The 15,169-nt window shown below is 44.4% G+C and overlaps 1 protein-coding gene across 3 annotated transcripts in view; it reads right to left on the bottom strand.

Moving 5' to 3' along the window:
* Positions 1 to 15,169, bottom strand: part of fbn2b (fibrillin 2b) — a 231,149-nt gene that overhangs the window by 92,193 nt on the left and 123,787 nt on the right. For all 3 annotated transcript variants that reach the window (XM_069927972.1, XM_069927973.1, XM_069927974.1), the window contains 2 exons: positions 12,952 to 13,230; positions 721 to 864 (listed from right to left, as the gene is read on the bottom strand). In XM_069927972.1, coding sequence (XP_069784073.1) covers positions 721 to 864; positions 12,952 to 13,230 — 423 coding nt within the window. The remainder of the gene's footprint in view (positions 1 to 720; positions 865 to 12,951; positions 13,231 to 15,169) is intronic.

Raw genomic sequence — 15,169 nt, 5'->3', positions numbered from 1 at the left:
AGATTGTATACCTAAAATGGATGAGAGGGGGGGGGGGTTGGGGGGTGGCTTGGGAGGAGGGGCGGGGGGAGAAAAAGTCACTGTATATGGGTGAAAAAGAAAAAGTGTATATCATGGCTAATGTGATTTATGGTGTGAAAAATAAAAAATTTAAAAAAAAAAGAATAGAGAGGGAAGGGTGTGAAGGGCTGGAGGAAAGGAGGCAGAGGGATGGGGAAGGAAGAGAGGACAGGGAAGTCAATGCTAATGCCATCTGGTTGGATCCACTCAAGGTTCCAGCATCTGCAGTTACCCTGTAATAAAAGTCTATCCTGATCACCTGTGCATCTAAAAAAAAAAGTTTCTCTTCTCATTGATGCTGCCTCTCCTGTTGAGTAATTCCAACATTTTGTATTTATTCCACACTTCCAGCATCTGCAATTTGTGCGTCTTGTTTCAGGACATTATACCTCAACTATAATCAAAATACTGAACCACAGTCAGAGTTTGGATACTGAATCATAGCCATAGAGCCTTGGATACTGAATCCCAGCTGTAGTCATAACATTGGATACTGAATCCCAGCCATAGTCAGAGCACCAGATACTGAATTCCTGTAGTAGTCAGGAAGCTGTGAAAATGAGTTCTTCCCCCAAGAAAGAAGGGGAGATTTTTAAAAAAAGACACTGTAAACTCCCTCCGCTAATGTTTTGTTAACTAAGAAATGGAGTGAGAACTCACCAATACACTCCCCACGTACATCCTGCTTGAAACCCATGTTACATTCACAGCGGTAACTGGATGGTGTTGGTATACAACGTCCGTTCAGACACAGGTTGGTGTAGTGTTTGCAGACATCAGTAGTTTGATTCAAGGTGGCTGTACCTGGAAAGAAATACAATGAAAATGTGATTGTTTGATAGTTCATCAGCACATTTCCATACAATGGTCTCACAGCCTCAATGGCTTGGAAATTTTTAATGTTCTCAGTTATTCCAAAAACTCAAGCACATATCTCCTCAAGGACATAAAACTACAATGTACTATTTGGGGTCATTATGGCCTCCTAATTTTAAGGCCCAACATTATGTGATACATAGATGTACACCACTGAAAATGATAAATGAGTGCACACCTAACCCTGACTGTGGTTGAAGAAATATTGTCAGCAACACCTCAAAAAAAACTGTCTGAAGTTTTCAAACCAGTGAAACACACCCAGCAACCTTCAATATTGTCAGCACTGCCCATCTGTACTGCTTAGGGTCCAATTTCTCTTAACCTCTTGAAAGTGGGAATAAGCATTGAGTGACATGAAAGAAGTACAGGACATCAATCATTATTGCCGGGCACAGATTATATGCAGGTTGATTTCTTCTACCTGTAAAAATAACTCTGCCAGTGCCTTCCTTAATTGTTTTAAGTTGCAAAAATCTACAGAGACACGTGTGATAAAACTGATAATTTCAAGGCCTCAGAATAAACAGATATTCCCAATCACTCCTCGTGGAGAATGAGCATTTAGTTGGGACAGGGGCAGGAAGGAGAGAGTACGAGCTCTCTGGAGAAAGCCCATCCATCCCAGGAAGACATTTACCTATCAGACAATCTGCTAGCAACAACGTGCTTCTATGAGAATATCCCCACTGAGATCTGCCACTTGTTACTCCTACCACGGATTCCTCAGAGCTTGGCAAGGATAATACTGTTAGAAGATGAGGCTAGATAATATTAGCAATCTATCATAAATATATATGAAGGTCATTGACTCTTCTCAAACAGAAAATTGCATTTCATTCTCTCCTGTTTGAGAGCAGCCCACGTAGAGGCAAAATTTGTTGGCTTCTTCATGACACATCTGCTTTTTGCTAATACCTTGATAAGGGGCTGAGGCCTGAATCATTGGTTATGTATCTTTGACATAAAGAATGCTACGGGACCTGCAGAGCTTCTCCAGCACTCACCTCTTGAGGAGCAGCCCTTGACACCAGCTATAGAAAGTGAGGAGCACGAGGTGGTGCAGGAGGAAGGAACCAATCTATTCAATCTTTTCAAAGCTGGGAAATCCATGAAGAACTACCTTTAGTAAATGTTGCAGATAACACCCCATCCTCCATTTATTGTTTCTGGCTACAAACTAAAAATGAAAGGACAAAATAAATAGGGTGGCACGGTTGGCGTGGCAGCTAGTGCCACACTTTTACAGCATAAGTGATTGGGTCCAGGGTTCGAATCCCATGCTGTAAGGAGTTTGTATGTTCTCCCCACATCTCTGTGGGTTTTCCCCAGGGGCTCCAGTTTCCTCCCACCATTCAAAAGATACTGGGGGAATAGGTTAATTTGGTTTAAACTGGGCGGCATTGGCATGTGGGCCAAAATGCCCTGTTACTGCACTAAATTATCACATTTAAAAATTTAAAATTTATATATTCCTGACAAATATGGGGCAATAAAGTAGAGGAAATTTTACTAGATTTGTAATCCTTAGGTCAAGTTTTAATATTCTTGAGTCATAAATTCTAATCACTCAACATTGCTAGGGATATTTAACTAAATGAAGAAACACTGGTATCAATAATGATGGCAATGGAAAAACTAAAATGGCACAATAGCCCATCTGGTTAACTAATGTGCAATAATCAAGAAAACCTGCAATCCTTCTCTGACTTGGTCTTCATTTAACTGCAGTTCAATTGTGTGAAACCACCAAAAGGAAGTTTAATGAAACCATACAGACCACACAGGATCCCCCTCAGGCAATAAGAGACATCTAGCCTAGTTGGCTCTGAAATGTGGAAATATGTGAAATGTGGGAGAGCTGATCTGCAGACTCACACAGTCACACCTTTCAACAATATCCCAATATTCACATTGACCTTCCTCACCGTGGACTCGATGGGACTGGCACATGTTTGAGCAGAAGTAGCACTGCGATCTCTGAGCATGTGGCTTTGAAATTTCTCGATGAACGTCATCTACAATCTTCTCTCAACCACTGAACCATGTTAAGTGTCGCTTCCACTCAAAGTAGCGAGGCTGCTACAATGTTCATCATCAAGTGCGCTCCATAGAACTATTAATGACTGAGCATGGGAAAGTCTGAAGGGAAGAGTTGCCAGATTGTACCCATGCCAAGTGAGAAAATGAACTGAAGGGGAAAAAAAATCTACTGGACTTCTGCCTCGCTGAAATATCTGCCGCTGATGCATCTGCCGATGTCGTTACTGGCTGGAAGGACTGCCACACTATACTTGTGGAGTCAGAATCACATTCTCCCCAAGAGAAAACCTTCCATCATAGCAAATGGAACTCTTCTTTGGCTTGGCTTGACTTCGCGGACGAAGATTTATGGAGGGGTAATGTCCACGTCAGCTGCAGGCTCGTTTGTGACTGACAAGTCCAATGCGGGACAGGCAGACACTGTTGCAGCGGTTGCAAGGGAAAATTGGTGGGTGGGGGTTGGGTGTTGGGTTTTTCCTCCTTTGTCTTTTGTCAGTGAGGTGGGCTCTGCGGTCTTCTTCGAAGGACGTTGCTGCCCGCCGAACTGTGAGGCGCCAAGATGCACGGTTTGAGGCGATATCAGCCCACTGGCGGTGGTCAATGTGGCAGGCACCAAGAGATTTCTTTAGGCAGTCCTTGTACCTCTTCTTTGGTGAACCTCTGTCTCAGTGGCCAGTGGAGAGCTCGCCATATAACACAACCTTGGGAAGGCGATGGTCCTCCATTCTGGAGACGTGACCTACCCAGCGCAGTTGGATCTTCAGCAGCGTGGATTCGATGCTGTCGGCCTTTGCCATCTCGAGTACTTCGATGTTGGTGATGAAGTCGCTCCAATGAATGTTGAGGATGGAGTGGAGACAACGCTGGTGGAAGTGTTCTAGGAGCCGTAGGTGATGCCGGTAGAGGACCCATGATTCGGAGCCGAACAGGAGTATGGGTATGACAACGCCTCTGTATACGCTAATCTTTGAAAGGTTTTTCAGCTGGTTGTTTTTCCAGACTCTGTGTAGTCTTCCAAAGGCACTATTTGCCTTGGCGAGTCTGTTGTCTATCTCGTTGTCGATCCTTGCATCCGATGAAATGGTGCAGCCGAGATAGGTAAACTTGTTGACCGTTTTGAGTTTTGTGTGCCCGATGGAGATGTGGGGGGGCTGGTAGACATGGTGGGGAGCTGGCTGATGGAGAACCTCAGTTTTCTTCAGGCTGACTTCCAGGCCAAACATTTTGGCAGTTTCCGCAAAACAGGACGTCAAGCGCTGAAGAGCTGGCTCTGAATGGGCAACTAAAGCGGAATCGTCTGCAAAGAGTAGTACACGGACAAGTTGCTCTTGTGTCTTGGTGTGAGCTTGCAGGCGCCTCAGATTGAAGAGACTGCCATCCATGCGGTACCGGATATAAACAGCGTCTTCATTGTTGAGGTCTTTCATGGCTTGTTTCAGCATCATGCTGAAGAAGATTGAAAAGAGGGTTGGTGCGAGAACGCAGCCTTGCTTCACGCCATTGTTAATGGAGAAGGGTTCAGAGAGCTCATTTCTGTATCTGACCCGACCTTGTTGGTTTTCGTGCAGTTGGATAACCATGTTGAGGAACTTTGGGGGGGCATCCGAGGCGCTCTAGTATTTGCCAAAGCTCTTTCCTACTCACGGTGTCGAAGGCTTTGGTGAGGTCAACAAAGGTGATGTAGAGTCCTTTGTTTTGTTCTCTGCACTTTTATTGGAGCTGTCTGAGGGCAAAGACCATGTCAGTAGTTCCTCTGTTTGCGCGAAAGCCGCACTGTGATTCTGGGAGAACATTTTCGGCGACATTAGGTATTATTCTATTTAGGAGAATCCTAGTGAAGATTTTGCCTGCAAATGGAACTACCAGTCTGCAAAATGAGAAGAGTGCAGGATGGAATACTGGGCATTCATGGGGCTTTGTGGGCATGCACAAATTGGCAGAGCGCTCACTCCATCCCTATTATTGATACCGTTGCTTCATTAGCAGTGCAGAGGAACGTACAGTGACAGAAACAAGGCTACCAAACAATGAGACAACATTGGATTAGGCGTAGTGGTGTCAGCTAGAAGCGGCAACCTCACTACTCATGGATCAGATTAAAACTCTGAGCCTTGACAAAGACTAATGGCCTGACTGTCCATTTCTCTCCATGGATGCTGCCTGACCTGCTGAGTCCTTCCAGCATCTCACTGCTCTGGATATTTGCGAAGCCCATGGAGGATGCTCCCTTCCTCCGATCAATGTGAACGATAAGGCTGAGGGATGTGCAGCTGTCTCCAACCAGCAATTGTCGAAACACTCAACACCTCAGCTACGATACCGAAGATGTTCTGCAGAACGAGGACCTCCATCCAAACTGTTTTGGCAGCGACACACACAAAGTCAGCATGGTTTCCTTAAGGGAAAACCTTGCCTTAAAAACCTACTGCGATATTTTGAGGAAGCCACAAGCAGGCCAGTCAAATGAAATGCAGTGGATATTGTATATTTGGATTTTCAAATGCCTTTGACGAGGTGCCATACATGCGGCTGCTTAACAAGACGAGAGCTCATAGAATTACAAAAAACTAGCATGGTTAGAGCATTGGCTGACCGGCAGAAAATATAATAGGAATAAAGGGTTCTGATTCTGGTTGGCTACCAGTGACCAGTGGTGTTCCTCAGGGGTCAATGTTGGGGCCACTTTTTGTTTTAAAACCATTGTATGTTAATGATTAATGGCTTGGTGGTCAAGTTTGCAGATGATACAAAGATAAGTGGAGGGGCAGGTAGTGAGGGAGAGAGTCTTGGATAAATTAGAAGAATGGGCAAAGAAGTGGAAAATTAAATGCAATGAGGTAAAGTGTATTGTCGTGCACTTCGGTACAAGGGCAGACAATTATTTAGATGGGAAAAAATTCAAAATGTGGAAGTGCAAAGGGTCTTGGGAGACCTTGTGCAGGATACCTAAAGGTGAATACATTGTTGGCATTCATATCTAGAGGAATAGGACATAAGAGCAGGGTTGTGATGATGCGGCATTGGTGAGGCCTCACTTGGAGTACGGGGTACAGTTTTGGGCTGGGATTGGAGCAGGTTCAGAAAATGAACATTTGACGCCTCTTGGACTGTGCTTCTTGGAGTTCAGAAGAATGAAGCAGGGAGGGCTTCATAAAGTATTTTGAAAGGCCTGGACAGAGTAGATGTGACTCCCATGGTAGGGGAGTCTAGGACAAGAGGGCACAACTTCAGGATTGAAGGGCACCATTTAAAACCTAGATGCAGAAGGATTTCTTTAGCTAGAGAGTGGAGAACCACTGGAATCTGCTAACATGGGCAGCTGTGGAGGCCAGGCCGTTGGGTGTATTTAAGGCAGAGGCTGATAGTTGTCTGAATAGTCAGGGCATCAAAGGTTAAGGGGAGAAGGCAGGGAGTGGGGGTGAGTGGGAAAATGGATCAGCTCATTATGGAATGGCGAAGCAGATTCAATGGGCTGAATGGCATGCTTCTGCTCCTAGATCTTATGGTCTTATAACTGCTAATGCCAATAAATGGACAAATTGCTCCAATTGCTGCACTCTAAAACTATGATCAATCATCGAGAAAGCACTGAAGGGAGTTGCTGACATTGCAGTTAAGGGCACTCACTAATTTTTCCTAATGCATTGTTGGAAGTTATTCAGCTCCAGAACTTTGTAGCTGGTTCTGACTGCTCTTGAACCAGAGTGCTGTTGAAGGGCCTGAGTGAAATTAAAAAACTGTTGGGCATCACATTCTCCAGTGGCCAGAGTCATTCCTTGCACTAAGGAAGGCAGTTGCAACTGTTGGAAACCAATTATCTTGAGCCCAGGTTGCTATCACGGAGATTCTTCAACCCAGTGCTGCAGGACCAGTCAAATTCAGATTCTTTAGCAATAGCCAGCCATCCATCCATCACTCTGATAGAATATTCTCCAATGCACGGATGAATGAAGCTCTGAATATTTTGAAGAAGTTTGATAGCCCCAGGATAATACAGCCGATTAGATCAGCTCATTTTTCACTTTGCGCATCCACTCGCTCCGACACCAGCAGCAAAATCTACACAATGCACTGCCCAAACTTGCCAAGGCTTCCACGGAAACACGTCCCACGTCAGGAATCTCTGAGGCCCTGAAGCACAGGGGTAGCAGGTGCAGGATTAGATCAATTTCCCCAAAGATTACACATCACTCTCGCTTGGAAAAAAAAGTAATTCCACTCTCAGTATCATAATGCTGAAACCACCTGACCAGCATCAGTGAGAAGAATCCTCACTACATAAATGTCAGTGCTTCCAAATGGGGAGATTACATTTTGGCCTTTGTCACGCATTAGTATAATGCAAATTTTGAATATATTGCATTCAAAAGTAATCACTACTGTACTTCCCCTTCACTGATGTCTTTCATGCGCCTTTATCTCTTCTTAATGCTTCTATGGCAGGGGTGGCTGAACTTGCTTGACACAAAAGCCACATACAATTAACTTCAGATGTTTGAGAGCCGCAAGGGAGCTTATCACAAGCCACGCCCACTGAAACTACTATTGTGAACACCAGCTCCTACGCTTCCTGCCTCAGCCAACATATTCCTGCGAGCCGCACATTATACACCAAAGAGTCGCATGTGGCTCGCGAGCCGCAGTTTGGCCACCCCTGCTCTATACGATGCACACCCAGTAGTTGTAGCGCACTGGTGGAAGCTTTCACTGGAGGAGATGACGGAATGCCTCAGAGGACCACCTCGAACTGCTCTGGCTGCAGAGGGCACGACTTGAGTGTCAACAGCAGCTTGTAATGGTCGGCTGAAAAGAGGGATCATGAACAGAGTGACCTGAAGAGACTGCAGTTTCTTGAATCTTGAATGCAGCGCCACTCCCCCCTGTTGATTGCCTCATCAACTCCAGTAAACTGTCAGAAGGGAGGTGCTGAACTACTGTCTCATTCTTCAAGCCCTTTGGTGCACTGTAACCTACAGCTGGACTTCATTTGCAGCACTGAGTCATCGGAGGCCAGTTGTTTGTACTAATAATAGACAGTTATCAGATTTATTGTACATGACATCACATACAACCCTGAGATTCTTTTTCCTGCAGGCAAGACAGAATCACCACTTAGTTGTCGTGCAAGAAAAATTGTAGTCAGCGTACATGTGTAAACAAATAAAGAAATGTAATACAGAGAGAGGGGGGGGGGGGGGAAATCAACATAGTGCACAAGTAAGAATCCTTAAATGAAGCCCTGATTGAGTTTGTTGTTGAGGAGACTAATGGTGGCGGGGCAGCAGCTGTTCCTGAACCTGATAGTGCGAATCTTGTGAAACTTTGACCTCTTTCCAGATGGTAGCAGCAAGAACAGAGCATGTGCCGGCTGGTCTGAATCCTTGATGATTGCTGCTGCTCTCTGACGGCAGCATTCCCTGTAGATGTTCTTAATGATGGGGAAGGTTTTGCACTACCTTTTGCAGGGCTTTAAACTCAAGGGTATTAGAGTCCCTAAACCAGATGCATCCAGTCAGCACACTTTCCACCACACATATAACCATATAACCACTTACAGCACAGAGCAGGCCTGTTCGGCCCTACTGGTCCATGCCGTAGCAAATCCCCACCCTCCTAGTCCCACTGACCAGCACCCGGTCCATACCCCTCTAGTCCCCTCCTTTCCATGTAACGATCCAGTCTTTCCTTAAATGTAACCAATGATCCCGCCTCGACCACGTCTGCCGGAAGCTCATTCCACATCCCCACCACCCTCTGCGTAAAGAAATTTCCCCTCATGTTCCCCTTATAATTTTCCCCCTTCAATCTTAAATCATGTCCTCTAGTTTGAATCTCCCCCTTTCTTAATTGAAAAAGCCTATCCACATTTACTCTGTCTGTCCCTTTTAAAATCTTAAACACCTCTATCAAGTCCCCTCTCAATCTTCTACGCTCCAGAGAAAAAAGCCCCAGTCTGCACAACCTTTCCCTGTAGCTCACACATTTATTGAAAAGTACCAGGGTTTCCGATGTCATATCAAACATCCGCAAACTCCTGAGGAAGTAGAGGCACGGATGTGCTTTCTTTTCAATGCCATTAGTGTGCTGGATACTGGAAATATCTGCCAACATAGTGACTCCCAAGAACTTAAATTTGCTCACCCTCTCCACTTCTGATGCCCCCAATTATCACTAGAGAGTTTTCCCTCCTGAAGTCAACAATTATCTCCTTAACTTTCATGACACTGACTGCGAGGTTGTTGTTGATGGACCATTCAGCCAAGTTTTAAATCTCCCTCCTGTGTGCTGACTCGTCACCCCTCTTTTTATAACTCACAACTGTGGCATCATCACCAAATTTGTGGAGGGTGTTATTGTCGAACCGAGACACACGGTCAGAGGTGTATAGTGAATAGGGCAGGGGACTGAGTACACAGTCCTGTGGTGCTTTGGTACTGATGGAGATTGTGGAGATGTTCTTATTAATTCTCACTGTTTGTGGTCTGGAGGTGAGGAAATCCATAATCCAATTATACAGTGGGGTGTTGAGTCCCAGGTCTTGGAGTTTCCTGATTAAATTTGAGGGGATGATGGTGTTAAATGCTGAAATGCTGTTGATAAAGAGCATCAACTAATGTGCGAGTAATGACATGTTTTCTGGCTGGCTTGCCAAGGCACCAAAGATTTTGTTGTCCATACCAACCTCCTCATTGAAGACCCTATCCGAGTCCTCTGGAACAGAAGTGTACACTACCTTGGCCTCCACTGAACAAGCATCTACTCTACCCTTGCTCATTGCCATGGTTACCGGCTACTCCTCCCCAGAGGTTCATCATGCACTGACTTCACCTTCGGTATCTCTAATTTATTTTAAATGTTTTGGATTCAAGCTGGTGACTGCGTGCCAAATAAGCACTCTGTCTGCCTTCTTGCTGTTCTTCATTTGCCAGTCCAGGGGCAAGGATGGACTTCTCCAGTACGAGAGGGCAGAGGCACTGGTGGGGAGGAGGGTAAAGAAAGAAAGGGGTGCATGCTTTTTAGCTAGTGTGTCTAAAGACATGATTCAATATAGAGGATGTAGCATGTGAAAGAGACATCAAGGCAGCATTTAACCGAGTTCAGCATTAAGGCACTGTGCAACAGGCGATGGTGTGAATCAGGTACCACTCCAGTGGCTGGAATCATACCTCACCCAAAGAAAGATCACTCTGCTTGTTGAAGACCAATCATCCTCACAGGATATTACTGCAGGAGTTCCTCAGAATAGTGTCTCAAGCTCAATTACCTTCAGCTGTTTCATCAATGATCTTCCATTCACCACAGAATAAAATATACAAATGTTTGCTGATAATTGCATACCATTCAATTTCATTTCAAGCCCTATGTGTCCTGTTATGAGTGACTCCACCTGCTGAAACCCAAGGTCTTTCCACCTTCTAGTAAAACACAGGAGACAGGTGTGGATGTGTCAATGACCTCTGTCTGCAGAAGACTTCATGGACATAAATACAGAGGCTACTCTGCAAGATGCAAGCCATGGCAAAGGTGGTATATTTTGAATCTTGAGCAGTTCTTTACATCTCCACACTTGGCTCTTGCCATCACCCTGATACAGGTTAATCTTGGTCTCATTTGTCCACAAGACCTTTTTCTGGAATTCTGCAGGCTCTTTTAAATGTTTCTTGGCAAACTGTAATCTGGCCATCCTGTCTCTGTGGTTAACAAGTTGTTGCATCTTGCAGTGCAGCCTCTGCATTTGTGTTTCATGAAGTCTTCTGCAGACAGCGGTCATTGACACATCCACATCTGCTTCTGAAGAGGTTTCTGATCTGTTGGATGTCTGTTTGGGGATCTTTCTTCACTTTGATGAGAATTCTTCTGTCATCAGCAAGTGGAGATCTTCCTTGGAATACCAGTCCCTTTGTGATTACGGAGCTCACCAGTATGCTCTTTCTTAATGATGTTCCAAATGGTTGATTTTGGTAATCTTCAGGTTTGGGTGATGTCTCTTACTGTTTTATTCTTGTTTTTCATCCTCATAATGGCTTATTTGACTTTCACTGGCACAACTCTGGTCCTTGTGTTGAAAAATGGCAATTACATACTCTAAAGGTGATCAAAAGCTTTGAATCAAGCCTAGCTCTCTTATACCTGCACTAATGAAGCAATTAAATATACCTGAGTACTCACAAACACCTGTGAAGCCAAATGTCCCAAACATTATGGTGCCCTAAAATGAAGGGAATATGTATAAAAAGTGCTGTAATTTATACATGGTCAAACCAAAATGTATAAATATAACCTTGAATAAAATCTGGAATGTGCACTTTAATTACATGTGAAATGTTTGATTACAAATTGAAAACTGTAGAGCACAGGGACAAATAAGGAGAAAAAAGTGTTTTTGTCCCAAACATTATGGAGGGCCCTGTATATTGCCAACGATTTGAGCCTGAGCCCTTCAAGGAATAAGCATAAGCTTTCTTTGCTTATTCCTTGAAAAAAGGCTCAGGCCCAAAAAGTCAGTATGGAAGTACCTCAACTAGATGGATGGCTGCAGTTCTAGAATGGGGTTCACTGGCAACATCTCAAGAGCAGTCAAGGAGGGCATTAAATACCAGCCTTGCTAGTGATGCCCACATACTGTGAAATGAAAAAAATAATAATACAGTAAAACCCCTGTTATCCAGAATTCAAGCAAACGGCAGTCTCGATCAACCTGTGAAAAAAAACATGAAAAATAAATGTGTAACAAAAAAATGGAAGTGTGGTGACCCACTTACCAGCAAGCGAACTCTGCTCCAAAAATGGCGGACGTGCTGCAGAAAATGTGGGAAATTGACCTGCATCCAACACAGGTTTTAATCTGGGTTGATGATGTCACTTCCTGTCCAAGTGACAGAAGCCTAGCATGCGAGCCTGGAGGTGTCAGTCTTGCACTAGTCTCCACAGCATATACATCAACTTCGCTGCGTATACAGCAACTCGACAACATGTACAGTGATTCCATAACGTGCACACTGACGTCGATAGCAGCTCAGTGAAGACTATTTCGCTACAGAACTTTAAAATTGGTGCACCTCACAGTTAGTTCTCCATTCACGCAACATGCAGTGTCAAGCAACCGGGAAATTCACTTATCCGGCATCTGCCAATCCCAGTAGGTGCTGGATACCATGGGTTTTATTGTATCTGGTGCAATTTAGCTTTAAACAGCACAGGCAGGCTTTAACTGGTACTGGCAAGTTATGATCTTTGGTTCCCTGTTGAGAAGTATTGCTAATCAACAGCACGTGAAAAGGAATCATTACAGCAAGCAAGCAGCATAATGTAGACCAGCCAGCTCACCTCCTTCAAAACCACTCCGTTCTCCCGTGCTTCCAGAAAGCCCTTGTTTCACCTTTACATTTAGTATCCATTTTGATGTCGGCATTCATTTCTTAATCTGACTAACTCAGGAAAAAATATCCTTGTTTGTCTCAGTCTTGTGACTTGTTACATTTTGAATACCAAGGCAAAAATTGGCCTCAGCTCGAGTTTGTTACTGAATCACTCAAAGGAATTGTGCTTGAAGAGCTGTTAGTGTATTAAATATTAAATCAACCCTTCCATTGGAAAAAGAACATTCAAATCACTGGATACCATCTGAAAATTTGACGATAAATTCAGTGCTCCTGAAATGAGACAGTTTCATTGCTTAACACAGGCTGAGACAGGCCTGCAGTACTGTTACTGGTTTTCCACATGTGAGGGTAACACTACAGTTGTCACTTCTTTGCTCATAACTGCTGCTTAAATTGTTTGTTTTATTGTCTAAATCCTCACAGGAGAAGCACAACATCTGGCATCCTGAGAAACCTTTGGTTGGTCTGCGTTCCTGCAGATATGAAGCTTCCTCAGATGGAAGCAAACTGCATAGTAAATGTACATTTGAAACAAACACTTTGAACTTTGATAAATATGTACTTTACCTTTAATTATGTCAGTACTTACCAATCCCTGGCCCAGTTCCAGGAAGGCCTGAGAAACCTGGTCCGATTCCACCAGGCCTGACCCCACCAGGCCTAACTCCACCGGGTCTAATTCCTCCAGGGTCGACTCCACCAGGGCTGAATCCACCGGGGCCAATCCCACCAGGTCCGATCCCACCCGGACCGATTCCACCGGGACCTAGGCCATTGGGTCCAATTCCAGCAGGAAATCCTGGAAATCCTATGCTAGGATAACCAGGTCCAAAGGGAAGGCCCTCAATGCAGAGTCTGCGATATTCATCTGGAAAATATATGGTTAAGGGCAAAGTGAGGAGAAGAGGAAATGAACAAAATGGGATTTATGAAACAAAGCTTCGTACAACAGGAGTATAGGGAGCAAAGCCTCTGTCCCTGAAACTCCTCCCATGTTCAATTCCCAACAAAGTGCTCCTAATGTAAAGTTCAGTAAAACCTTAGCCAAGAATCTTGCATCAAGGAAGCGGGGAATAGATTAAATTAATTGTGTTGAATCAATGATCGTCCTAGAGTACATGGGTGGGCAATCAAAATCGATTAGGATCAGCACTCACTCGGATCTTTCATTGGAAATTCCACTGAGACTTGGGGTCATGCTTGTGGAGAGACAATCTACCTTAAGACCATAAGACATCGGAGCAGAAATAGATTATTCAGCCCATCGAGTTTGCCCCACCATTTAATCATGAGCTGATCCATTTTCCCTCTCAGCCCCACTGTCGGCCTTCTCCCCATAACCTGTGGTGCCCTGGCTAATCAAGAACCTGTTAATATCTCTCTTAAAATACACCCAATGACCTGGCCTCCACAACCGCCTGCGGCAACAAATTCCACAGATTTACCACCCTCTGGCTGAAGAAATTCCTATGTATCTCTGTTCTAAGCAGACGCCGTATTATCCTGAGTTGTGCCCTCTTGATCCAGACTTGCCCAACATGGCCAACCACCTGTTTTTTTGTTCACTCCTTTACAACATTCAAAATTTTTCATTGAAGTTCCCTCTCGTTCTCCTAAATTCCAACGAATGCAGGCCAAGAGCTGTCAAACGCTCTTCATATAACCCGTTCAATCAAGAGCTAGGACTATGATCGATATCTCCATTCACTTTCCCTCACTATCACTTTGGAAAGAACAAAGCGAGCCCCCTGACATGGCTCCAATACCATGTTTCAAGAGTCAACCCAGGAGTGGGAAGTGATGTGTTTTAAGTGAATCATTGGTTTTTATTTTTCAATTATTTTTAGACATAAAGCATTGGAATGGGCACTTTCAGCCCACACGCCCATGCCACCCAATTGAACCACACCCCCGGTACGTTTTGAAGGGTGGGAGGAAACTGGAGCACCCGGAGGAAACACACGCAGACACAAGGAGAACTTACAAACTCTTTAGAGATAGCACAGGATTCACACTCTGGTCCTGATCACAGGCGCTGTGAGAGCATTGTAATAACTGCTACACTAACCGTGCCACCTCTGTACACGTCACCAAATGCCCAGAAACTTCTTTTATTAATTCACATGGCAGGCTTTCAAGCTCATGAAGATGCCTATGTCTGCAATTTCCCAGGCTAATATCAGCCTGACCTAGGCACAGGGAGCAGAATCTACCCACAGTCAGGCTAATCCAAGGTGCACCAATTAGAACCACAGCAAATCAGCAATTCAGAAAATGACCATTTAACCCAAATGGCCTAAACTAACATTGATCGCCACCTACCAATCCTCTAATCCTATCAGCATGACAGATCACACTCCCTCCTAACCCGAGTTATTTGCTTCAAAAAGACACACATTTATGCTCTGTCTGAGTTTCTCCTCAGCACTGGCTTTATCAGGATGGTCTGAGATAACCTTGTGACCTTCCCCACAAGACCAAACAATTTCTTTTTGTTTTTCCAATCAATGCGCCATGGTTTTAAACTTCCCTATCTGCTTTGTCCTCTTATTGATAACGTTCTGCAGCCACGCAGAATCTCCTGATATACACAGTTCCTTGGGTCTTAGCTCTTGAACCTCACATAAATGAGCAGTGGAAATTTGTTGAATGACGGCAGGCAACACGCCAAGGAAAGATTCTTGAATCCTGGAACTGGACATGTTGAGGGCAACCTACCTTTGATAAGGAAGCATTCACAAGGTATTAAACACCTATTAGGCTCGGGTTTGGACATCTTTTCCTTTCCATCACTAAAAATAGTGGGC

The sequence above is a fragment of the Narcine bancroftii genome, chromosome 3 (genome assembly GCF_036971445.1).
Source record: "Narcine bancroftii isolate sNarBan1 chromosome 3, sNarBan1.hap1, whole genome shotgun sequence".
Taxonomy (NCBI): domain Eukaryota; kingdom Metazoa; phylum Chordata; class Chondrichthyes; order Torpediniformes; family Narcinidae; genus Narcine; species Narcine bancroftii.
Note: the sequence above shows the minus strand (reverse complement) of the source record. Positions and strands in the feature narration are given on the sequence as shown.